The 27,622-nt window shown below is 40.6% G+C and overlaps 1 protein-coding gene across 3 annotated transcripts in view; it reads right to left on the bottom strand.

Annotated features, from left to right (window-relative positions):
• SYT12 (synaptotagmin 12) overlaps nt 1-26,140 on the bottom strand; it is a 43,873-nt gene extending 17,733 nt beyond the window's left edge. Inside the window, exons 1-5 of one of the 3 annotated variants that reach the window (XM_039353254.1) lie at nt 25,481-26,140; nt 13,813-13,894; nt 12,894-12,955; nt 11,571-11,764; nt 7,149-7,538 (exon numbers count right to left, since the gene is read on the bottom strand). In XM_039353254.1, the coding sequence (XP_039209188.1) occupies nt 7,149-7,538; nt 11,571-11,764; nt 12,894-12,927 (618 nt within the window). In that variant the 5' untranslated portion in view covers nt 12,928-12,955; nt 13,813-13,894; nt 25,481-26,140. Of the gene's footprint in view, nt 1-7,148; nt 7,539-11,570; nt 11,765-12,893; nt 12,956-13,812; nt 13,895-25,009; nt 25,448-25,480 lie in introns of those variants that run through there. The other 2 variants (XM_039353253.1, XM_039353255.1) reach the window with 2 other exon arrangements.
• Nucleotides 26,141-27,622: the final 1,482 nt, after the last annotated feature.

Genomic DNA, 27,622 nt, shown 5'->3' with positions numbered 1-27,622 from the left:
TGAGGCAGCAGGAGAAAAAAGCCACTGCAAAGGTGTTTGTTTAAAGGAATCTCATTATTCAGCTGAGGACAAAGAGAAGGCTTAGGTTCACAATCAATATGTGTCATTATCCTTCCGCTCCTAAGAAAACCCTTTCCTGAAGAATCAATTAGGATAGGGATAGAAGAAATAGAACATATAAAAAGCCAATGTTTCATTTCCCAATGTTGTTGAGGAGTCCCCCTATCAATTTTCTAATTTTCACGGGAACAATCTGCATATTATGATGAAATCTAACATGGCTTTTAAGAGATAGGCATGTGCATCTTGAAGCTCCATGTAGATAAAGGCCAAGGGTAATTCCTGATTCAGAAATATCTACATCACTCTGCTAAGTCATAAATTAGTGCTTATGAATTACAGTGCTATACATATGCGAACCTGCTTCACATACTGTATATTCCGGCGTATAGGGTGACCTGGCGTATAAGACGACCCCCGAGTTCGACGCCGAGTCGCAAGACAATCGATGCCAAGTCGCATGCCTAGAAAGTCGTCTTATATGCCGGAAACTACCGGTATTTCCAGCGTATAAGACGATTGATGCCGAATCGCATGCCTAGAATGTCGTCTTATATGCCAGAAACTACCTTATTTCCGGCATATAAGACGACTCGGCGTATAAGACGACCCCTGAGTTCGGCGCCTGTTTCCACGCTCTCAAAAGTCATCTTATACGCCGGAATATACGGTATTTATTTAGCTTAACATGGTAAGAGCTATCATAAATGATTAACTGATTATCTGTCATTCGGTGTATTCACTTAACACATTTGCTAGGATAAGAGCTGTGGTGGTGCAGTGGTTAGAATGCAGTACAGCAGGCTACTTCTGTTGACTCCTGGCTGCCAGCAGTTCGGTAGTTCAATTCTCAGCGGCTCAAAGTTGACTCAGCTTTCCATCCTTCAGAAGTCGGTAAAATGAGGACCCAGATTGTTGGGAGCAATATGCTTGTTAACTTCTTAGAAAGGGCTGTAAAGCACTGTGAAGCGGTGTATAGGTCTAAGTGCTACTGCTAATGCTATTTATTACTGCTTATCATAAATTAATCCAAAACTCCCATCTGGTTTCTTCCTGATAATGGCTTTTTTAAAGTTTTGCATGCAGTCTGACTTCCACTTCAGAGAAACACAGAAGCCATGGTTTCATTTAGGCTTGTTAGCAACAATGTAGTGGTAGCCAGAAAAAGTCAATACTGTAATTAATCAATAAGCTGCAACAAATAGCGGGGTGAACTTTCAGCCATTGGTAAACCATGGTAAATGAAATAAAATGAAGTAAATGAGATCTGTAACCAAGGATTTGTAAGTGTCTGTAGGGTTCCTACCATGCTGGCCCAGAGAATACCTGAATGCTGGAGAACATTAGATTTTTTAAAATGAAGCTCTGAATATCATAGCCCCCCCCCTCCACATATAATTACTTGGAACACTATGCATGTAGCCCAAGTCAGCCATGAAAAGGAAAGTGGTGAAATCCATTTCAACTGTCAATCTGAGTTTCTTAACATTTATATTTGGGGAAACTGTTTAGTCTATGTTTTTGGAACTACTGAAGCATCTACTTTGTAAGTCACAATACCATTTCTTATGCCTCAACAGACCTGGTTGAAAATTGTTACAATAATTTAGTTTTAACATGAATTTTGAAGTAGAAACGTGAAAAGATTAAAGAATTTTAATCTAGAATGTTACAAAAGTCTGATGTATTCTTGGTTAAATTTGTTCAACCTGATTGTTTTTACATCTATAAAATTATTACCTAAAAAACAGCATTATCAACTTACTACCTAGCTCCAAATAAACAAAAAGGCTGTATTTTTTATTTGTTCTAAGCAGATTCTGACAAAATTGGCAGGCAAAATAGAATGGAAAGGAACTTGCCAAATTTAATCAAATCAGCTCAGGACTTTAAAAGCAATGGTCCTTTAAACTCTGGATTAGAAAAGACTGTAGACGAAAACAGAATAAAACACACTTATTAAGTGAAACACTATGTTAAATGAGATATATCAGGCAAAAAATAAACCCTGTTTAATGCAGCAAGCTAAAATCACTAACAGCCAGCCTAGTATAGGAAGAAGTGCTAGAGTTTGCCAACCAAAACAGGAAGAACCCTTTGACCAAAATCCTATTTAAAACAGTGTTGTCCCGTCTTGTGACAATATTGAGAGTTGGGTGGGCTGTTTTTGTTCACCTGATTATTAAATGGACTCATATTTGAAGACCCAAAATTCAATCACTGAAATTTAATCACTTCTTTAGGTTCAAAACCAAATGCTGATTGCACAGAATGATGAAATGGTAGGTAGACAACAAGGAATGTAAAAAGGTCTCTGATGATCAATTGCTTCAATCGTATGCTGAGGCCTGGCAATCACAGCTTCTAATGGAAACTCCCCAGATATCTTATCCCTGCAAGGGAATTCTGGGATGTTCTGGATCACATTGCAGGCTCCTCTAAAAAGCACAGTGACTATGAAGTAAACAGTTACAGTATTAACATACTGAAAAGAACAATCAATGCCAGGCATGGCAGAATAGATCAAAAAGGCTGCATTAACTTTTGCAGATGAATACAAGCCACCTGGAGAAGACATTTCCCATTTACTGTATTCCTTCATGTCCGAGAAAAGCATTTTTTGTTCATAGCCCCATTCTTGTGCCCTAAAGCAGTGGAGCCCTAAATGGGACCAGAACTTTGTGGAGATCTAGATCATGGGTGTCAAACTCGGCACGTCACGTGATGTATCGCAATGTATCGTGACTCTTTTTGCACTGCTGGCAAAGGGGTGGGCACGGCTTCGAGGTGATGAAATCGGCCCATGGACCAGCAGTTTGACAACCCCGATCTGGATCCAAATGAAGATCAAAGTGGATTGATTCCATTTTATATCAGACATCCCCAAATTATTCCTCTTTGCCTCTGGTTTCAAGGATTGTTTGAATGTAATGTATCTCTCTAACATCTGAATGTCACTGAAACCAACAGGTTGGATCAATATCCAAGAGGATGGATTCTGCCAAGGAACTGGGTAAAGGAAAAATTGGCCAGCTGAACTTCAGATCATTTTATCTGCTGTATCATTTGATGACTCTGAGACACTCTACAACTAGCGGTACAAGCCTAGTTAGCAAATGTAGCATGTTAATATGGCTTTTATAATCTCTTGAACTATGGCAATACATGAAAAAAAATAAATTATTGGTTCTCTCTCTCTCTCTCTCTCTCTCTCTCTCTCTCTCTCTCTGTGTGTGTGTGTGTGTGTGTCTATGAAGGGGCTGTAACTTTTAGTTCCTTCAATAATTTTGGGAAAATTAATTCATGGGAAAATCTTGATCTTTCCAAACAAAAACTGAGAATTCAATGAAACTGCATCAGCCAAGTGTGAGAAAACCATGAACATATTTGCTTAACATTATCTGTTTTGTTTAGGGATGAAACTCCTCAGTGAACATATATAATCCTCATTTTCCTATCTGTTTCAATGCATTCTGATTTATAGTCTATGATTCTATACGCCACCCTAGATAAACAACATGTAAGCTTTGAAGTAGTTACGGGCAGCTAATATTAAAAACTAACTTTAATATGGGATAGCAAAATAATCATAGCTCATTATACCAGTTGTAATTATATATTATTTAAAAAAATATGCAAAGCATTTGCAATTAAAAAAACAAACAAAAGTTTATTGAATAAAGTAACATCAAATTAATCAAAATCAAGCCTGAGCCATTTGAACTTGCACTGACCATGTGTAACATGGAGTGACTCCTTTAGAAATCATTTATGCATTTCACCATAGGTGGAAAAACAGCAAAAAAGGACTTGGTCCTCTCCAAAAGTGCTCTGGCAACTCCTGGAATTCCCAAGTAGCTTAACTTTCATTATGTTGTAATCCCAATGCAGTTGGGGGGAGTCAGATTGAGAAAAGGCTACGCAATCATTCACATCTGAGCCTTTAGCTACAACACATTTGATTCTTTTTCAGATTAGTAAACAGATAAGATTTACTGCCAACAGTGAAGACATTCTGATGCTATTAAAACAGGAGACCAAATTTGGGATTAAAGGTGGTCGTCCTTTAACAATCCTAATTGGGATCGGAATTTCCATCACTAAGCAATGCAGTCATTAGGCAAAATATCACATGGCTGCAACATTTACTAATGGCACTTTCAGTAGTCCTGGCTGTGGTAGTTATCTTAGGACATATCATTGCTAGGTGAGAATGAGACCTCACACTTGAACAACTTGCCTCCAGAAGTTGTGAATGCTCCAACACTGGATGTTTTTAAGAAGGGATTGGAAAACCATTTGTCTGAAATGGTATAGGGCAGGGGTTCTCAACCTTGGCAACTTTAAGACTTGTGGACTTCAACTCTTTGCTGGCTGAGGAATTCTGGGAGTTGAAGTCCACAGGTCTTAAAGTTGCCAAGGTTGAGAACCCCTGGTAGAGGGTTTCCTGCCTGAGCAGGAGGTTGGACTAGAAGACCTCCAAGGTCCCTTCCAACTCTGTTGTTCTGTTATTCTTGCTTACTAAATTCTTCCCTGCCATGCTCACTTCCTCACCTGCCTATCTCCCCTCAACTTTCTCTTTTTTAACATATAGCGTGTTTGTTTCCTGAGGTGGTAGAATACAGGGCAACAGGTGTGGCAGAGTGCAGGGCAGCCAAAACAGCAGAGATGAGGGGGATTTTTAAAAATTATAACTATAAATGCAGGGAGCGCTGTCAAGTGCCTGAATTTTGGTCATGTGATCATGGGGGCACTGAAAACCATAACTTCAAGGACCAGCCATAAGTACCATTAGTTCCAAGTTATAACTTTGAATGGTTGTTAAACAAATTATCATTAAGCTACATAAAGGATTTAATGCTTTATTTATTTATTTATTTATTTTCAGTGTTTATATGCCGCCCAATCCCAAAGGACTCAGGGCGGCGTACAAAGTTAAAACAATGATAAAACAATAAAATAAAGCAGTCATACCGCGAGTCCGATCATATCCCGCCCCCCCGGGGACATCAGCCCCAGGCCTGCCGGAACAGGAGGGTTTTAACGGCCTTCTTAAAGGCCGGCAGGGTGGGAGTAGTTCGAACCTCGGGGTGAAGTTGATTCCACCAGGTCGGAGCCACCACAGAAAAGGCCCTTCCCCGAGGGCCCGCCAGCCGACATTGTCTGGCTGACGGGACCTGAAAGAGGCCCAATCTATGGGACCTCACCGGTCTCTGGGAGCTGTGCGGCAGAATGCGGTCCTGTAAGTAACCTGGCCCTATGCCATGAAGGGCTTTAAAGGTGATAACCAACACCTTGAATTGCGTCCAGAGACCCACAAGAAGCCAGTGCAGCTCGCGGAGGATAGGTGACACGTGGGCGTACCTTGGCGCGCCCACAATCGCTCTCGCGGCTGCGTTCTGAACCAACTGCAGCCTCCGAACGCTCTTCAAGGGTAGCCCCATGTAGAGCGCGTTACAGTAATCCAGTCTTGAAGTGACAAGGGCATGAGTGACTGTGAGTAAAGCCTCCCGGTCCAAATAAGGCCGCAACTGGTGCACTAGGCGAACCTGTGCAAAGGTCCCCCTGGCCACAGCCGATAGATGTTGTTCCAGATTTAACTGTGAGTCCAGGAGGACACCCAAGTTGCTGGCCTGCACTGAGGGAGGTAAATTTGCCCCCCCCCAGGACTAAAGATGGACCATCCAGTTGTCAGGGTTGAGTCTAAGCCTGTTCACCCCCATCCAGACCCTCACATCTTCCAGGCACCGGCACATCACGTCGACTGCTTCACTGAAAGGACACGGGGTGGAGATATATAATTGGGTATCATCCGCGTACTGATGATACCTCACCCCGTGTTGCCAAATGATCTCACCCAGCGGTTTCATGTAGATGTTAAAAAGGAGGGGGGACAGGACCGAGCCCTGAGGCACACCATGATCGAGGCGCCTAGGGGTCGATCTCTGTCCACCCCTATCCCGGGCTCGCCAGAGGTCATCGGTCAGTGCAACCAAAGCAGTCTCAGTGCTGTAGCCGGGCCTGAAACCAGATTGAAAAGGGTCCAGATAATTGGTTTCATCCAAGGATCGCAAGAGTTGAGATGCCACCACCTTCTCTACAACCTTCCCCACAAAGGGGAGGTTGGAGACGGGACGAAAGTTCTTCAAAACAGCTGGGTCCAGGGAAGGCTTCTTGAGGAGGGGCCTCACCACCGCTTCCTTTAAAGGTTGCGGGAAAGACCCCTCCATCAAGGAAGCATTGATTATCGCCTGGAGCCAGCCTCATGTCACCTCCCTACTGGCAGAAACCAGCCAGGAGGGGCACGGGTCCAATAAACAGGTGGCGGCATTCATTGCCCTCACAGCCTTGTCCACTTCATCAGGGGTCACAGGCTCAAACTCGCTCCAGATAATATGACTAAGACCAGCCCCTGGCAACTCGGCTGGCACTGCCCAGTCAGAGTCCAGGTCCCTCTGAATCTGAGCGATTTTGTCCGAAAGAAACTGAACAAACTCTTCAGCTCTCCCCTGCAAGGGTTCCTCCGCCTCCTCCCTTTAAGAAGGGAGCGGGTCACCCTAAACAAGGCGGCCGGGCGAGATTCTGCGGACGCAATAAGTGCGGAAAAGTGATATGATATACTTCCTGAAATGTTTCAGTAGGTGCAGTATGCAGCTAACTTTGTTTGGGGCTGGAAACTAAGCAGGGTCAGGACTAATTATAATAATAATTTGGAACTCCAACAAGGAGTTTGCTGAATTTGTAGTTGGATGGGAAACCACCAGGAACAGCGATTACAATGAACATATAAGAAGGCAGTGGCAATGTAAACTGCAGGAGTTGTGTTCAACAGACAAATAATAAAGAGAAATTATCTGCTTTAAAGAAAGTCAGATCAATTCAACACTGAGGATCTGCCCAGATTCTGGAATTAAATGTAACTTGGGGCAAAAATCTATCTTAAGATGAAATTATTTATCCAGCTAAATATACTTATATCATACAGCATCTTCAAGATTAAGCACTTGTACGCATGACTGAAAAAAGCCTTGCGTAATGCAGTCTGAGGAACTGTTAGCCACCAAGTATGAGTGGGTGGAGAAACTTACCCTAGAAATGCCAACAATCTGCTCATCTGGAAGTAAACTGATGCGCACAAAACAGGATTCAAAATTAACATCTTCCTTCTCCATCAGATCTTTTCCCTGCAGCAAGGTGATATGCAGGGTATTCGAATTCACATTGTATTCCATGTTAACTTCGATTTGTCCCACCGTGAATTCCTGGCCAAAGTTATTTCCAATGGAGGAGACAGAAGTTAGAGAGTCAGTGGAGATTGATTTTTTCAATGGCCCGTAAGGAGTCAGCTCGAGGTCTTTGTTCATCAGCTCCAAGGTGCCTAACTCGTTAATATTTTCAAAGGCATCATCCATTTTCAAGCTTTGCTTGCAGACAGGAGATATTCTTTCTCCTGGCTTTCGAAAGTTGCTTGTTGCCCTCTGCAAACAATAAGAAAAAACAGGCAGCTAGTCAGAGATCAGGGTTAACTTGCACTTCAGAGTGCTGAATGTAGAACATACGATTTTAATTATTTATAAAAATAGGCTGGCAGAAAGAAAATGTTAAGAACAAAATGGAAAAAAATATTCCATGTATCGTGAAAATAAGTTTTCACACTGTGAAAAACTGACATCCCCATCCAGAACATTCCCTTAGTTAAAATGAGATATTTTTAAAGAAAATTACAGCTGAATTAAAAGTTGGGTCTTCCAGGTGTTCATTGCATAATTGTTTGCCACTTCAAGCATTATGACTGATTTTTTAGGAAGTGCTACTAGCATTACTACAATATCATCACAAACAGCAATGGTAAGAGATTATCTACATTGTTGATACTGGGAGTGCTGCCCATTTCATTAATAATTCTGGTCCTGTGGAAGGGTCAGATGACTGGTGGTGGTTCTCTTAAGTCTAATTTATTTTTAAAACTGTATAAACAAGTTGGGCTTTTCTTTTTGGGGTAGGTATAAAAGTATGGTAAAGTTAGCTTCACAGGAGCTCTGAATTCAGAAAAGAACAAAGACCAAGATGGTGTCTTAAATAATGAATATATACTAATATTAGTCTTTGCAGGTATGACAGTTGCATTTTCTCTATTGTTGCCTGCATTTTTTGTCTGAATTTTCAGGCCACACACATTTGTTTTCTCAAAGGTGCAAAGAAGCTTCTTGGATGAGAACTTAAACGTCTTCAAAGAAAAACAAGCAAGTCCAGTTGCCTCTTGAAAAACCACCTTTGGGACAACTGTGACCTGGTTGACTGAGAATCTCCATAGACATATTTCTTTTCTGTTGCCAGTTTTATTGCTTCCATTTCTTTTTCGTGCACATTACCTTTATGGACTACATTTAATCCTATCAATATTTATGTAGAGATCTATACACTCTTTTGAAAAAAAAATTTAAGTTCCAGAGGGGAACACAAGTGAGAGTCTCCAGAAAATGTACCTAGAAGAGAAACTCATTGTTTAAACTGTGTCTGAAACTTGTAGTCTGTAGATAATGCCTTACTGAGAGTCAGATTAGTGCAAATAGCTTAGTTCTGTCTACATTAAATAGCAGCAGCTCATCGGAGATTTAGGTTAGGATCTTCCCAGCTCTATCCTGACAAGAACTAAAATGGAGATATTCCATATGCCAAACTCACATTCCCTACTAGACTACAACTGTTTCTAGTGCTTGTTAATTTAATTAAAAAATCACTAATATCAGCAATTCCCCCAGCAACTTTTGCACGATGCAAAAAATCAGATTCTGAAATAAAAACTCCTCTCTTGCCTTCAGACATCTGCACACATATAGACTCTGCTACATAAGGTAAAATTAGAATTATGGCTTCACCTTTTTAAACTCTCATCTGTGAGGCCCTATATTAATTCTGACTGAAGATCAATAATCCAACATACAGAGCCTCAGGTTTTCATTTGTTTGCCAATGTTAACAACTTTACTAAAGGCTTCAAAACTGCATCTAACCTCTGCTTCCTGCTTTGCCATGTTCCTACCTCTCTGCTTGCCTAGGCTTTGGATATCAAAATAAAAACGTTTGTTATACCCATTCATCAGCCAAACAACTAAGGAGAAAAAAAAAGGCAAAACTGTATTTTGGAAGGAAATGTGTTATCTTATAACATTCCCACAAACCAATTTCCAGAGGACTGTCTAAGCTATTTTATTTATGTACTCCCAAAGAAAATATAGGCCAAAATATTCTCACTCAAGCAAACAGGAATATTTAATATTAACATTTAGAGAGTCTTTCAGATCTTAGTTCTTTGACTTGATTTTACAAAAAGATTCCTTCCCAGAACAAGTTGCATTTTAAGATGGACTCTGAATTGTTGACTTCTTTGCTGAAATTTGGGACTTTCTGACTTCTTCTCCATCCCTTGTTTTTCTAATATCCTGCCTGAATGAAAATTCCAACGCTTCTCCAATTGTTTAAGGCATTTTGGTTCACTCTAGTAAAAACAAAAATATTCAGCTATGAATTTTGGGGCATGGGGGGGTGTTTCATGGAGTAACATAGCTGTATTATTTGTGAGACATTTATAAGAAAACATCCAAGACAAATCTGACCATGGTCATTGTTTCACTGAATTCAAGCCTACATTCTGTAGCGTTGGTTTTAGAGATTTGGAAAGGAGGTTGTTGAATAGCCAGAAAAAAACAGTTAGAATTTATCAAATCTATTTGTCTACTCTCGGTTGATCATCACCAGGGAGATTTAAATTGTGGCCTCTATTTAAGATCATATTGAATTACTTTAATTTATTTTTATTTTTTATGTAAAAAGTTTGGAGAATTTTTTTTTACATATTTGGGGGGTTTTTTTGGGGGGGGGAATACAGGTTAACATTTACAAAAGAACAGGATCTTTTCTACCATGGGACTTCTGCTAGCAAGAAACCAGTTGTAAGTATAATTGCAAATTTACAGTACTTCCTTCTCTAAAGTTAAATCACGTCTCTCTTCTTTCTATAATATATCCTACCTAATTGTCAAAATCTCAGATCTGAAGCTCATTTTTTTTTTTGCACAAAAAGTCCATAAGAGGTTTCCAGTCAGCAGTAAACACAGATATTATCATTTCTGTAATCAAACAGGTCAGTTTGGGAATTAATGTTGAATTTTCTTTAAGTCTTTCACCAATTCAAACGTGCATTCTTTTATTCTGCATTAGAATAGGTGTTTGCGTTTTATTGGATTACTCATACTATTGTGTTCCATTAATAACAAATCTTGAGTTTGTCCTTGACATGAATCTTGCCAAGATTCAATATATCAGGGGATGGTGAGTGAGATATAAAATATAAAACCAAGCTGAATGTTAAGTCCTCTCCTTGCTCAGGCCGTCTCCTTAAAAAAAAAAAAATTGTTTCCTGCCACCTATTTTTTTTATGGTACAATTATTTGTTTTGAGTGGTCCCATCAAAGGCAAATGATTTGGGGGGGGTGGATTTAAGAAAAGCAAAGAGGAAAAAGAAAGTTTAATAATCCATCTCACCCATTGTTTCAGTACGTTTAAGTTTCCCTCAGGATCACCATCACTATTGCAGATTTTACCTTTTTAATTTAGTAGAAGAATGTTTTAACCAATTCAGTATTATCGCAAAATTTTTATTTAAGATAACTGAGCATTTATAAGCAATTAAACAATTCAGCAAATGAAAAGGGCTGTGGCTGAAGGGCTAAAGTTCTTGTGAGTCTTTTCTGTCTGTAATTGTCTCTTTAGGTAACAGCTGAGTTTTAAAGCCTCTACATTTTCTATTGATTTCTTACATTTATATATTGCCAACCTAGCCAGTGCACACAGCAGTTCACAGGCAAAAACCACGGATTCATAATGTAATAGCTACAATATAAAAAAGGAGGGGGGAGAGAGAAGGGAGAAAAACTAATTAATTCAGGAACCATGTGAGAGATGGGGAAGAGGACGTGCAAAATGGCAGATGGTTTCAGCCTTTGCCACCAGTGCAAGACCCTGTGTCCTTCCACCACCATAGCTGTGATGGTGCAGTGGTTAGAATGCAGTATTGCAGGCTGACTCTACCCACAGCCAAGAGTTCAATCCTGACAGGTTAAAAGGTTGACTCAGCCTTCTATCTTTCCGAGGTCAGTAAAATGAGGACCCAGATTGTTGGCAGCAATATGTTGACATTGTAAACCAATCAGAGAGTATAGCAAAGCATTGTAGAGCGGTATATAAGTCTAAAGGCTATTACTATATTTTATGCCTAGCTGAAATAATTGCTCAATGTTCTTTTCGTAAACCTACCCCAGTCTTTTCAAAATATATACAGTTCTGTTATTATAATCATCATTATCTTAACTTGCAATATACAAGACAAAATTAAGAGTTGGGTGTTCATAAAATGATGTTAAATGATGTTTGATGACATGCAAAGAGGATGAATGGATGTTGCAACTGATGGGCTTCTTCACACTGTTGTCACAATTAACTGCTCCTTACCTTTTGTCTGATTTGAGAATAAGTGGACCCATACTTTTGTTCTAGGTATCTGTAGTCATAGTTTGGAAATGGAGAAGGTGCAGGATAGCCACCCGATTTCCATAACTTCCATAGGTTTACTCCAGCTATTCCCAGAAGAGCAAGTGCACCAGTAATATAGAGACCTATTTCCCACCCAGATGGATTTCTTATGACTGGAAGAAAACAAAGTTCTTATCAGAAGAAAGCAGCCACCAGAGCCTTTCCATCCTGCAGAAATATTTTATGTCAACAGTAAAAATATGCTTTTTATGTGATTAATGCTGTTGGAAAAAGAGGGAAATTGATATGCCAAAGGAGAGAGTTTTTTTCTTGAAAACTGTTGTAAAATAGCATGAATATATGGCAAAGCACAAATACGTTTTTATTTTTAAAACTGAATGACAGCATCATTATGTAGGCATATACTGTATTCAGCAAAAATGTAAATGCCTTAATAATCTCTATAAAGAACCCCTGTAACACATTCTAAAATATATTTGCTTTTTTAATCTTTGCAAATCCTTTATCAGGCTGAGTATCAATTTTTAAAATAAACCAATGTCTTCTTGTAGTGATTAGTTTCTTTTCTACAAGATTTTGAATTTTTTTTTGTTCTGTTTCCCTATTTGTCTAGACCTGCACATGAACAACATTTTTTTTTCAGCACAGAATGTATGACCAAGACTTTATGCTTTAGGTTTCATACTGCTTTCATATTCTTCCCTTAATTATGAAATCTCTGAACAAGTAAATTCTCAATCAGTGATATGGTAAAGGCTAATAGCATAACTATAATAACACACAACTCCTCTGCATATCTAAATTGGGGGTGGGCAACTATGGCCCTTTATGACCTGAGCCAGCATGTCTGGATGAGGAATTCTAGAAGTTGAAGACCACAAGTTGTAAAGGGGCCATAGTTGCCCATCCCGATCTAAATCTTTTTGTTTGTTTTTGATTTTTTTCCCCATTCCCCACAACCTTCCTGAAAATGAGACCTGGAAGTTCTTATGACTGCAATCCAACAAAATGCTTATGGGTGTGTGGGTGAGGAAAAGAGGAGGTGAAATAAATGTCTAAAATGTCTAAAAAAGAGTCAAGAAATAAATGTCTAAAATCATTTCAAAAGCTCTGGAAGAATGACAGGCTTATGATTTCTTTCAAAAATGGAATCTAATATGCCCTCGTATTCTCCCCACACAGGTAGTCCCCACTTAATATCCAGTCAATGACCATTTGAGGTTACAATGGTCTCAGAAAGGGTGCCTTATGGCCAGTTTGTTAAGAATTCGTAATACTCACCACTGAGATGCTGGTCAGCAATGTCACGATCCATGGTGACTATTTTAAATTACACCAGTTACCTGCAAAAACATATAAACAGAAGCCAAGACAAAGAGATTATGTTACAGTCACCATGCAGGATTGTCTAAAAGCACAGAAGTCTTTGCCCTCTATATAGGGTCACTTAAGGCTCTAATCTTTTTTCTGGTTGGCCCGTACTTCTTCTCATAGTTATTATCACAACAACAAAAATGTCATTCCACCACAATTTGTCACACATCTATGTGAAAGCATCCCTTTGTAAATTTGAATTCCTTTCCCCCCCCCTGGGAAACATAACCCTCTAATGCTACTTTGTATACAGCAGTGCCAACAAAGGCTTTTGCTCTTACCTTTAATGTATGCATCATCCCATAAAGGCGATGGGAAGATGTGAAGGTGAACAGTGACAGTCATATAGTACTATTTCTTCATCCCGTTATGCTTCTAACACAGTTTCATAGCAGCTCTGTACAGAAGCTTATCTTCATTACTATAAAGACTACTTATGTGAAACAATCCTTTGATATGAGGATTGTTTCAACACCACTACCACTACCACATCCCTATTATTGTTAAGCTGCCATAAAGCCAAAAAGGGCCTCACTTCTCCAGTTCAAGGTTTCTTGGGTTGATTTATTTATTGGGTTGATTCAAACTCAACTGGTAACACTTCCAACTCTTAAAACTAATGGGTTAAGTTAGTCATGAGTTAACATAGAATTGATTTAGCATCTACTAAATTTCAATGGAATTCAATGTAAGCAAAATATTATTAGCTTTCAATCTATCAGAAATAGAAGGGGCCTTCATGAAATAAACATGTATAGCATTGCAGCTTTAATCAATCCAATCCACTATGTTTACAGAAACATGCGACAGTTAAAAAGGCTGCTACCTTGTTTCCAGACAAGTTACTGGCCCTTTAATAGATGGATGAAGGTCAACAATTCAAAGATTGCAGCTTTCCCAAACATGAGCTGGAAGAAAATTGATTTTTATCAACTATGCAGGTATTATAAATCTGTGTCAGAAAAAAAGAATGTACAGGGAACCCTACTGGTTAATAGTTAGGTTGATTAATCTGCATCTTGAGAGCATTTTAAAATTCTGCTGTAGACAAGACTATTATGGATCAGTTGCTGCTGAGAATTCAGGCTACAGAGATTTCATTTCACACAGTCAGCCTTATGTTAAACACTTCAAGCTGACTGTAATCAAACAGTGAAAGCCATTGGGGAATAAGGAAAGATCCAATGCCATAGTTAAAATCTGTAGGATGATTCCCTTTGGGAGGGTTCTAGATCTTTAAAAAAAACAAGCTTGCAAATAAAGAAAATCTTTGAGGAAGAGTAAAAAATGTGTGTTTTATATTAAGTTTCTAATTTTTTAATGCTCAAAGTTTCTTTAATTTATAAAGATCATCACCGGGGTTCCTTCCTTTGCATTAATATGGTACGAGTTATACTGGCAACTGTAGCAATCATATTAATTAAATCTTGAAACCTATATTATAAAGCTCTTCCAAGCAGCAGTAGTGTCCTGAAATGCTGATAGACAAAATATGTTTAAAATCTCAATTTCTGTTCTGGGGATTTATGTGTGATAAGATTCTAAAGTGTCTTTGGTTTTCCATGAATCATTGATATATGATTTTTTGTGGCAATATTTCATTAAGATTTGATTTTCAAATAGGGCAACTGGGATTAGAGGTCAAAGATTGCTGAAAGTTTGCAAAAGCATTTTAAGTATTTTAAGCCAATGGGGGAGGTCTGTTTTATTTTACATTCCTGAAGATTTTTTGTTTACTGGTAAAGAATCAATACATTATTCCATTTCACGTTCAGCTAATGAACTGTTGGATTTTGCCTGAGATCATCCTGTTTAGCTGATAAACTTTTGAGCAGTTCCCAGTGTTTAACACCAATAATTTCCATGAAGATGTTTTTAAATCAAAATGTTAAATGGCCAACTCATATCTTGGGAAAAAATGTCCAAAAATATCTGATTCTCAATATGCTGTGATGTTTGTATGTACTGTATGTGTATAGTATATATATATACACACCCACAAATATATATACTTTCTTTTTCTCTATGTCTTTCCCTCATAACTTCTGGCAAACCACAGTCTAATTGGATCCCAGGCTGCTTCACACATGCTTATCATGGAACAGCAGAGACTTCACAGCAGTGAATGACTATCATAATACAATCTTGAATGTGAGATTCCATACATAGGAACTCTCATGGAAGACAATAGGCCAAGCCATGATCAGCCAATCAGTCAAGTGGATTTTCAGGATGGTGGACAGCTCTAAATAACAACTTGCTCTATCAAATCCTGGCATTCAACTGAGCCTATCCCTTTCTGATGGGAGCCAAGCATTGTCTTCGAGCCTCCTGTCAGTTCCCAGCTGCTTGAATATCAAAGCATATTGGCAAGAAGACATTCAGATGAATCTTGATTAGGAGGCTCAATATGGTTTTTCTCTCTCAAGAAGTAGTTCAATTTTGGTGTTATAAAGTTTTGGTTTGGATCCACCACCTTGATAGTCTGCACTTCTAAGTCATATCCTCTGTCTTGCTCCTCTACTTTGGAATTAAAATTATGGTCATTTTTAAGGTTAGACTTAAGCCATCAGTGTGCCCATTTCCCCCTTCCAAAAAGAACAATTTCAAATAAAGGACATTTTAAGTACAAATCTATGTTTCAGTTTATACAATTTTTTTATATAACAGTCTATTGTGTGTTAACCATGAGTAATATAATATTAAAAGTAGTAGGAGACTTAGTGGCATGTTCTTGTACATTTATATTACAAAATCTCCAAAATTGTACGAGAACATGTCACTAAGTCTCCTACTACTTTTAATATTACAATACTCATGATTAACACAAAATAGACTGTTATATAAAAAGAAGATTGTCTACATAGATACAAAGGAAATATGTGCTGTTTGGATTTATATATGTTTCCACATATTAATCATTATATATATCATATAGTCGTGTATTGAAAGGGCAGTTTATTTATTCATGTATTAAATGTATAAAGCTGACCAACTCCATTGCCACTTTGGGAAGTATATAATAATATACATAAAAAACACAAATAAAAGAACATTGGGGTGGAAGAGGAGCATGGGGGTGGGGGCAGCCTGGGGATGGCCTGCACTTCCCAGGGCCTTCCCTGGGGCCTTGAGGCACTCCATGATCTGCTTTGACTCACACATTTCTTTAATGATCTATTGGTGAGAGCAGGCTGGGGGAGGGTTGTGAGGCAATCACAGGAGTGCTTCACATAATAGCCATCACCACTTCCAACCATAATGGGCAGGCTTGATTACAGTCATGAATTGAGGACTACCTGTACATAAGAGGCCTAGTATACCTATACCTACTACAGCCCAGAGCCTAGGGAAAGAACTAGATTCTGAAAGCTGTTGTAAACAACTTCAGGATGAAACCAAACATATTTCTGGAAGGAAGCTGTTCTACAGGGCAGGAACTTTGACACAGAAAGTATGTTTCTTAGGTACCATCAGATGACATTATTTAATAGATGGGAACTAGAGCATACCAACTGCTTGATTATACACAATGGGTAGAAATCATGGAAGATAGATAGTCCTCATATAACTAAGCCATATGTCATGAAGGGCTTTATTTCCAGGATCAGGAGCCGACTGGTAACTATTTTAGCCTATGAAGCAGAGATATTACATCAGCATATCATGGCACCCCTATAGCCACCCATGCCACTGCAGTGTGGGCCAGATGCAGCTTCCAGATGGTCTTCAAGGGTAGTCCCATGCAGAGTAAATTGTAATCACCTAAAATACAAGGAGTCCAAGGATTTAAAGGCTTCCTTGCCCATCACAATACATGGATCTGTATGAAAGCCTTCCTTGCTACAGCTGCCACTTACTCCTAGAGCAAGATCTATGAGTCCAAGAAGACCCCCAAATTGTGTCTATGGTTTTTCAAGGCAAAAACCCAAAACATCCAATTGCCTTTGGGATCCCCAAATTGTGCGCCCCTTCCAAAGGGGCAAGTGCAACCCTGTTGAGAGCTAAAGAAGGGAGACTCTCAGTTCCAGCTATTCTAAATTTCTAAGATTTCCTAAGTCCAAATGAAAGTTCCTATTAACTGGGCCATATAGATTTGTCTTTGTGTGATGTTAACAAAAGCTGCAGAGAGATCATGTTTCATTTTTTTGAAAAAGAAATATGGTTTGGAGAGAAAAAAATCCATTTTATTTAACCCTATGATTTAGTTAATGTTTATTGCCTGAATATTTTTATGTAATTGATTCCATGAGATTCGTCTGAAATCTCACCCCCTAAAAACATTTTAAATAAACAAACATAATTATATAAAGCCATAAAGTATCTTTTGGGAGCACCTATATTCCCCACCAACTGAAAATAGTGGGGATTTCCATCAGAAGACCTGTCAATCTGCATGACAAGACATAGAAGAGTCAAGCCGTGTTGCCCCTATCATTCATATTATATGGTTTATTTCCTGGGCTCCTGAGTCCCTGTGGCAGCATTTGAGATTCAGGTCAAGAAGTTTTGATGGCATTATTCCACTGTCAACTCACCTGAAATTTTCTCAATCCAGGAATCAGCTTCTGCTCAAGGCTGCATAAATTTATTTTTTAAAAATATTATATAGGGAAGCTGAATGTTGTAAAAGTGCCATTTAGGAGCATCTATATTTCCAGGAGTTCCTCTGGATTCCACTAGAACCTCAGAGGTATTCTTACATAATAAAAATGGTGGATTTCTTATTTGGAAAAATTCTTAGGACAGGAACATTTCCACACGTGTGCATCCGCAACATATTGTTAGTGTTCTAAATATTCCCCACCCACCGTAAACAGTGGGGATTTCCATCAGAAGACATGGAAGATTCAAGCCGTGTTGCCCGTATCATTCATACATGGCTCATTTCCTGGGCTCCTGAATCTCTGTGGCAACCTTTAGCTTTGAGAGTCAGGTCAAGAAGTCTTAGGAGCCAAGTGTCTTAGGAGCTAGATGGCTAGCTAACTTCTTTCACATCAGCTATGTTTAAAGACCTTCTGCTGACATAGTATAGCTTCTCTATCTGGTGTAGCTCCTTTATCAGGATATGTCCTGATAAAGAAGTACATATAAAAGCAGTACTCTGAAGATTATGGGGTATCTTCCTATAAACAGACTCACCTAGTATACATTACCAAGGAAAAGTTATCTTATTTACCAGACAATGTTACTGAGCTTTTATTTGTTAACTGGCTGCGTGCTATTGTGAATTTCAAAAAAAAAAAAATCTATATTTTAAACAAGACAAGGAATAATCTTAGGTCTTGAAATCTGTATTCGGAATAGCACAGGATGAAAACAACAGAAAAACAGAAATGTTAGAACGAAAACAAACTTCCAGTGCATTTCTGTATTTCATTTCCCCCTCCTCTCCATTAAACAATTTCAATTATTTCAAAATGTCCCTTCCTGCTTTCTACTTTAACAGAACTGCTGTATTTACACACCTACACTTAATTCATTAAGTATGTAGTGATTTTTCAGCTTACTGGCTGAAGTGCTGCTTTGGCATGCAGAAGGCCACCATTTCAATCACTGGTGTTGCAAGGCAAAAGGGTCATTAAGATTTCTTAATGATCATTAAGGGACCCCCCAAGGCTGCTTCCAACCCTATTACTTTATGTTCTATGTTCTTTCATTTTAGCTCTTGGTTTCAGACCCTGGAGAGCTGCCAGCCAGAGGAGGCATTCCAGAGCTACATGAAAAAATGATTGGAACCATTATAAGGTAGTTTCATATGCTCATGCAACATTTTATTTTCCCTTAACAATGTTACTGTTCTAAGGCTTCATATAAATATCCTAGCTGGTTTTCCAACAGAAACTATGGATTGTTGTTGAAGTTCTGTTTTCATATCCTGGAGCAACGTTATTTAATAGAGTACTGACAATTTGTCACTAGTAGTTTCGTTAAAGCACGGACGGAGCCAGTGGTGGGTGATGAAAATCTAATGAAGACAAAGGTGATTGTAGACAGATTCTCATTAGTTTCCTTTATGAGCTGCTGTAGCCAAGAGAGTGATGACAGGAATGGCTACACGAAGCTGAGGAAAGCACGCACCATTTGCCGGAAAGAAATAATAACATTTTGAAATGGGTGACGAGGAAAAAAAATATACACAAAGAACAAAGACTTCCTGAATCAAAGGCACACTTAGTTTATCTCAAAATAGAAAGCACAGGCTTGATTAAAATTAATATCTCTTCTGGATTTGCCCAGATAGCATCAAGCTGAATGAATGTAGGCAACTGTATACTTCAGATGACTAGAAAACGCTTCATAATGGCTCTCAGATGGTCCTCTTGCCTATCTCTGCCCATTAGGGTTTGGTTCACTTTAAAAAGGGTTGTCAGATGGCAGTCTGTGGACTCGTTCGAGTGGAAAAATATTGACGTTTCACCAGTCTTATTGTCATAGAATAAGCCTGCATATAGGCTCTTACCCATATGCAGTCAGATTATAGCAGCAATGGAGTTCTTGTGAGGACAACCTATAGAAAATGGGAGAAAATCATACACCAAAAGGGCATTCACATATTAAATGCAGTTTCTACTAAGTTCCCTCTAGTTTAGCCTTATCGAATGTGATGCCCTCTGACTGTACTGGGACTACAATTTTGAGAATTCCTAGTTATGGTGCATAATTTATAATATAGGTTACACTATTAGAACTTATTCTCCTTTCTCATAACACAAAATTCCTAAATATCTTTTTATTAATTATTATTCCTCCTATTTCCCAATTTTATGTGTGAAATCAAAGCAACCCTACCCTACTCACAAACGGGATGCAGCAAAATGTAGCAAAAGGGATGCAGCAAAAGTATCCGCCCATCCAAAAGGAGCGGGAAAAAAAAACCCAGTAATCAGATCTCTAATTAAAACAAATATATCAAGACTCAATCTAAGCAGAAGGTCCTTCAGCCTTTAAGTAATATTTTTTAAAAAAACAAGCTGACAAGCAAAGTGATAGGGAGAGCAAGTGGATATTGTGAAGGGAAGCTGAGAGGAAAGAAAGGAGAAAGGCACAGAATGGTGGAGACAGCATAGGATGGGAAATAGATGCTGAACTGAATTGCCAGGTGAAGAGAAAAGGAGGGAATAGGGGCCAGACAGGAAGAGATAACTCAGTGTGATGATGGTGACCGTCACGTGACCACTGGCTCCAGAGAAATGAGCATTTTTGACTGGGGTGTGTGTGCAGCAATGGCTTCCTTCAAGCAAAACAGAGAGACTGAAGACTGCATTCAGACACACATTTTCCCATTTGTCCCACTTTAACTCCAGCTGTGTGAAAGAGGATGAACAATGGGAAGGTCTTAACAGCTGTGGCAAAAAGAAGGGAAATTTTGCCCTCAGTTGTGGTCGTAAGTCAAGGACTACCTATACTTGTATCCCAGCTTTTCTTGCTTTAATAAAACAGCAAATCTAAAAGGATATGAGTATCATGCATCAGTATGAGAAAATCCAAATTCCAATGGTAGAACATTTTATCTCACAAACATACACTTCCATGGAAAATGTTACCTTCTATTAGCAGATTTATGAGCCTGACATTACAAAATCTTCCCTCAAATTCCCCAGCACTAAAGCTAATGAAAAAGTTTAGATTGAATATTCTTGAAAGAGCCTAAAGCTAAATGAAATTTTCTCAATTAATGTCCCAGAACAGTGAGATCCTACAAACATATGTACATAAATAACCACCATATCATTCCCTTTGGGTTAAGCAACCATGCAAAGCACAGAAAAGAAGTAAGAATCAGCAAGTAGAAGAAATAAAAGGCATGGATATAATACCTCACTTTATTTCTCTAATTTTTTTTTATCACAACCACATACGATTTAAACACTGCCTTTTATTCTTTAAAATCCTTGTCCTTCCCTTTTTAAGGATCTCTTCATCCAACAAGGACTTTCTTGGTCTTCCCTTCCTCTTAACTAGTTCATTTTTCCTTCAAATATTTGTTTTGCAATGTGACCCTCATTCATTTTTTCTATGCGACCAAAACCACCTTAATGCTCAATGTTCTTCTTTTATCCTGGTCACACATTCTTGTGTTTGGTCCACATTCTTTCAGCACCCCTTAAAATTAGGTTCTAACTCATCACTATTGTTTTTTTGTGTTTTCCCTGACATGCCAAACTTTCATTTTCATGATTAAAGAGAGCGCTCTTCAATGTTAATTCCCATATACATCTCTAAAATATTCACTTCAGCATTCCCTTACCTCAGCTTTATCCCAAATAACTTTTATTTTTTAAATTCCATTTCATGGCAATTAAGGAGATAACTGGACACAATCGTGGCATTTTTACTATAACATAAGCAGAAATTCATCTTGATTAAACATCATATAGCATAATGTATAGATAGACTGTGTTGCAGTAGCATGTTGCATTGAATTAAATGATCTGGAGAATTTTTAAACCTCCGTTAAAATACGCAGCCACCTTTTTCAAATGTAACTATTTGCAGCAGTTTGTTGTTCATGTAGTATTAAAATAATTCCAAAATAAGGCGTGTGTAACATGAATCTTGCTTTAGCCTGTCTTTGGATTCTGATACCATAAGAATTGGTATAATTTTGATCAAAATGATCATTACACAAAGGAAGTAAAAAAAAAAGCTATAGGAAATGGCTAGCAAGGATACTTTCAAGTCATTTATGACAGGTGACATGAATTTCTCATAAAACTTTGTAGGAAGGAGAAATAAATTATTTTTATCTCCAAGGCCACAATTTCCAAAGCTGAGATCCCTAGAGAAATGCAGAAAGGTACTATGACTTATGTCTAATCTTTCTTTGCTTGGGTCCATTACAGTATGGAAATTGTAGATATGGAAATGGTCCCATCTGAGGGAGATGGGTGGTTAAGATGTATGAAATATGAATACATCTATACATAAAGTGTGATTGTAAATAACCACTTCCTGACTGTGGCAGATACAATTCTTCAGTCTGTTATTTCGGCAAAACAAAAAAAAACCCCTTATTTTAATGTATTCTAGTATGCCAGCTTAGTAAAAGGTTGTGCAATAGAAACTTTAATGGAATATTTTTAAGGATCCTGTCAGTAAGGTGGTAGATAGTACATTATTTTGCTTTGGAAGAAAGAGCTAGTTAACTTTGATGAATATATTCCTTAAAGTTAATTTCTACTGTCTTCACAAATCTCAGCAGCTAATCTAGTTCAGAAGCTAAGTAGGACTGGCCCTGGTTAACATTTGGGGACTGTAAGGGCATTCCAAGGCCTTAGGTTAAGAGCAGAATTGAAAAAAATAGTCTAGAAGAAAGCAACAGCAAAGATTTCTATGCAGCTATCAGAAAGATACATGGATCTAACTACGAAGTCAACAGAAAATGAGCTGAACTTGAGGATCTTTTACTTAAATCTTGCTCTGTTAGTATATTGTCTTTCTCCCAGACAAATGAGCCTAAAATTATATACTCTTAAAGGGATGGCTTCACTAGGGAATGTATCCCAATCAAACATTAACACTGCGATACAATTTTATCTGGTTTTGGCAGAATTTCTGAAGATTTAGCACAAGCTACTTCACTGATGCTGTTTCTGAATATATTATATTTTACTGAATATTAATGCACTTGTCATAAAATTGATATGGAACAGGGAATAGAGTTTGGAATATGACTAGAAGAAATCTTTCAAAATCCATGTCCAGCCAGTTTTAGTTTTCAGCCTCGAAGAGCTACATTTTGGGGAAGAGAAAATGGGTAAAATATAGGCTTTTCAACCTTTTCACCCATTGTACCACTTTTAGGATATGGCAACATCCAAGTACCACCAGTTGCCTAGCAAAGTGTCAAAAACTTGATGACCCCCCCCAAAAAGGGAAAAAGTGATAAAGTACAGGTAGACCTCGACTTACAACAGTCTGCTTAGTGACTGTTCGAAGTTACAATGGCACTGAAAAAAGTGCCCCCCAAGCCACAGCTGAGGAAGACACCTGCCTGCCCACCTGGCACTCTTCCTTCTGTCCGAGGTTTTCATTGTTGTGAGTGTTTCTGTTGAGCATAGGCAGTGGGGGGTGGGGTGGGGGTGTTTGTTTTTTATTCCCCCCATCTGCTGGGTGGTTGCAGCAGGTTTTGGTCACTTCACACGACCCTGGGACACTGTGACCATCATAAATATGAATCAGTTCCCAAGCATCTGAATGTAAATCACAAGACCTTAGAGATGCTGCAACATTCCAGCTGATGGGCACTTCTTCTGGGCTCAGCAGAAGTGCCAGGATCAGTGCTGTTTTCCAGCTGATTAGTGCTTCTTCAGGGCTCAGCAGAAGCACCAGGATCAGCGCCAAGCTCCAGCTGGAACCTGGCACTGATCCTGGCACTTCCACTCACAGCCCCGAAGCGCTGATCAGCTGGAAAGCGGCACTGATCCTGGCGCTTCCGCTGAGCCCTGACAGCCCTGCAGCTCCAGTCATCTCTCGCTCAGGCTTATGGGGTGCTGCCACCGGTTCAGCTCATTCCCCCACCACCACTTTTCTAGGATGGTCGCGTACCACCTTCCAGGTGCCAATGTACCACAGGTGGTACCCGTACCACTGGTTGAAAAGCCCTAGCCTAACAGAAAGGCTAGGTGCTAAAAAAGAAAAATAAGTATTGTTAATGAAGGCACTTTCAGAAGAAGGGAGTACTGCAAGCAAATTAGTGGAATAAATTCTGTTCCACTTTGAGAATTCCAAATGGATTTTGCATTTCCCCATGCAAATTGTTAGTCTTCCTCAGAGATCCCCAACCTTTTGGGCACCAGGGATCGGTTCCGTGGAGAGAGGTTTTTCCCCCGGACTGGAGGGTGCTGCCTGCATCCCATGGATGGGGCTTTGCTTATTTGTGCGGACTGGTTGCTGGCATGCCGCAGACTGATACTGGGCCACAGACAGAGGGGGGGGGGTTGGGGACCCCTGGTCTTCCTCACATTCTGCCTAATAGCTCTTTTGAAGCTTTTGCCAACCAATAGCATGACTTATAAGCGCAAAATATATTCCTTCATTATTCACATGTATTACAAATCCTCTTTTCTAAAAAGCCAAGGAAGGAAGGGAGGAAGGAAATGAAATAATCAAGATGCCTTTAGAGGAAAAATAAACCCGGGGTTTTTTAACTGAGCCTGCTGAGTCCTACTCTAACGTTATTCGGCTCAGCAAAAGATACTTTATCTGTACCCAGAAACTCGAAGGGGAAACATGCCCAAAGCAGCTCTGAAGCGAAGCTGCTGCAAAAGCCAAGTGACAGGAGCAGCCATCTCTTCTGCCCTTCATCCTTTTTTTTTAGCGTCCATCTGCAGCCCCCCTTCCCGCCCCCGCCGTTTCCCCCTCCTCGCAATGGCTGGGAGAGAGTCACTCCGAATCCTTTGCTCCTGCTACGAACCGACCACACTACCACCAAATGCCCCAGTGCGCTGAGTTACCCGCTGGGGGAAGAAGTCCCACTTTAATCCCCAGCGAGTCTCCCTCCCTGACCCAGATATGAAACCAGTGAAGGAGAAGATTTGTAGCGCAGGGTTGAAATGGAAGATACGAAAGCTCGCGCGCATTCCCTGGCCGTCCTTCTGGGAGAGAAGAGAACTTCTAAGTTAGGATCTGCGCTGCGACCGTTCCTGTACACAAAGCGGGTGTAAAAGGAACCTTCGTGCTTCTGAGCGCCTTGGACAAGCTAAAGCATCCTGCGGGGCAGACGAAGCTGTCGGTCCGAGTCCGACCCCAGTCGCTCAAAGGAGAAAATCACTGGGGAGGAAACTACTGCCGACTTAAGGAGCCGTGCAAACAACATATACACGCTGAGGCTTTGCATTGCAAAAACCCGCAACTTTTTAAAGGGTACATCTTATACCCCTTTGAGGCACGAATGGCCCTGTCCCCAAGATTTAACCCAGTGCGGGATTGCAAAGGTCACTTCTCCGAGTCTCCGTCCTTGGCGTAGCCTTGTACCTGTTCCCTCTCGTCCCGAATCCTCTCCTAGCTTTCTTACTCACGCTCAATGGCCGTCTGACAACGCACTGCTAGGCCAGCTGGACTTCTCCGGACAGTTCCGCCCCTCAAGGAAGGTCAGCTCGATCCGGCAGTCAGGCATCCTCGGTAAACCCTCTCCCTTGCACAGGTGCACGGGACCGAGGCGCGCATTTTGCAGTGTCCTTATCTTCCGCTTCCTTCAGAACCCGGCTAGTCTGTGACTCGGACTCCGTCGAGGAGAAAGCAGCCTGCAGCACAGCGGCGCCGATCGCACGGAGCGGGGAAACCTTCCCGGGGAGCGAAACTAAAGCGCTGCTAAGTGCCACGGAGCAGCGCGCGTGCCAAACGGATCGCGTTACAAAGCAGCCGTTCTTCTCCCAGAAAAACGGCTCTGCCGGCGGGGTTTGGCTACTCCAGCTCGACCGCCGGTTCCCACCTGAGCGTAGGTCCCAAACGCCTTTATAAGCAGCGGCAGCCACCGCCGCGCCACTTACCTCGCCTGGAGTTTGGTGCAGAACTGATGACCTGCAAAGTCTGCTGCAGCTCCGCTAGGCTCGGGCTCTCAGCGGCCCCTCATCGACACGCCGCCTTTGCTCCGGCAACGGCCTGAGAAGAGGCAGCGGCACAATTCTTCTGACGGGGCTCCTCCCATGGAGGAGCGGCGGCGGCGGCGGCGGCGGCGGCGGCAGCAGCTTGAATTACCCCGCCCCCGTCTTGCCCAGCTGGGAAGGAAGCCGTAAGGCTCCCTTCCAAGAGAGCGAGTCTAGGGCTGGCGATTCGCGGGGAGAACGCGTTGGCGTTGACTTCTTCTTGCCTCGCCGAGCAGTTTAGTTAATCCCGCGCTGGCCGGCGGGCTTTGGTGAATTAATCTGCCTAACTGCGGGAGCGCCACCGCGTCCCCCTGCAATGACTGGAGAGGCCGCTCAGCGCGCCAGTGGAACACCTCCGCTCTGCTCGGTGGAGGAGATTCCCTGAGGAGACAGAAGCACGAGGTCAAAGGGGGAGGCCTGCGAAACACGGGCGCTGGGTGCTTCGTCCCTGCACCAAAAATGCCCTTGGGGAAAGTCCTCGCCACCACCGGAGTCCCGGCCAATAAAAAAAAGCACCCTGTGCCTTTAGGCCCCGGCGCTCAGCCTCCTGACCTCGCTGCGGAGGCTGCCAAGGCGAGGAGTGAGGGAAAGGCGAGCGGCGAGCTTTACTCTGTCTCTCTCCGGGCGAATCCGTTCCCAACTGGAAAGAGCTCGCCTGCAAGGTCATTTCTGACAGCTGGTTTAGGCCGAGTACAAGAAGGGTGGGGGAAAATGTGGAATTAAGAGATGGGGGTGAGAAGGTGAACTTAACCAGGGTTCACTCTTCATCAGCCCTTAGGACTTAGGTGGATGGAAGCCCTGCCTTTGGATGCTTCTGTTACTTTGCTGGCTCAAGTTATTGGAAAAAATATAGATGGAAACAATGGAGTCAAAATGACTTATCCTTCTATGGGCCATTAGTATAGATTGTGAATGGTCAGCCATCTCCTGCCTCAATGACAGGCAAACCTGGGGTTGCAACTTGCATGTGAGAAAGGTGGTGAAGGAGGGGACAGGAAGGGAAGAGGCTCAACTCTTGCTGGTTTTTTCTTTTCTTACTGGGTTTTCAAGAAGAGTTGAATATCAGTGGCCCTGTTGTTGGAGGCACTTGTCCAAGCAGTCTCCCACAATAGCATCACAATGTTTTTTTCTGCTCATATTAAACTTGGGGGATTTCCAGATCAGACCTGGTATTGTGAACCTGGGATATTCCCAGATCCAATCTTAACTGAACCCTGGATTCTTTAAGCAATTTCTGTGGTGTGGCATATTATGCAGTTTTCTTAAAGGTGCATGGATGCAGAGCAGGATTAGTATTGATTGTGGATATTGTGATTCTTATGGCTGAATCCAATCCAGATGCAATTTCTAGTTGGAATGAAAGCCTCAAAAAACAAAACAAAACCCTAATAAATGGCCTGCTTCCAGCAGTTTAGCATTGTTCTCCTGCAGCTGGGTGCCATATTCTGGCTTGGATAGATGGCTTTTAGCAAACCGTAGGAAAAAAAATATTTGTTGGCATCTTTCTCCTGTAAGATATAGGGTAAAAATGTTAGCTAATGATGGTTGGCAAAATAGGGAAAGAGGGACCAGGAGTCAGGCCAGACCTGCCAGCAATTATTTCAATTTGATTTTGGCCTTGTATAGTATAAATATCACAGCAAATATTATGTATCGCCTAAATATAAATAAATATAAATAATCTAAAATTAATGTCTGCTACAGTCTCCAGTCTCTTAAGAAAGCAGGGCTCATTTTTTAAGGAGACTACATTTGACAACAAGCCCTGCACCAGAGGGAACACAGTACTTCCCAAATTTGTCTGAAGCAATGGGGCCCCATGAAAGGGAAGACTGTGAGTGACACCTGCTGGTGAGTTAGGAAAAGGCAGGCATCTGCTAGCCAGGATTCCTCAGTTTCTTAAGTCATCATCTGCATTTGAGACTCACCCACAGCCATCTTCTTCAGAGAAGAAAGAAGAATCATTTTTTATCCCCTTTTGTAAAATTCCTCCTTGTTATACTTCAGGTCTAGCAGACCTTTGTGCTTTTCCCTCAGGCAATCTCA

The sequence above is a fragment of the Crotalus tigris genome, unplaced genomic scaffold, assembly GCF_016545835.1.
Source record: "Crotalus tigris isolate CLP2741 ecotype Arizona unplaced genomic scaffold, ASM1654583v1 scf7180000018504.2861643, whole genome shotgun sequence".
Lineage (NCBI taxonomy): Eukaryota > Metazoa > Chordata > Lepidosauria > Squamata > Viperidae > Crotalus > Crotalus tigris.
Note: the sequence above shows the minus strand (reverse complement) of the source record. Positions and strands in the feature narration are given on the sequence as shown.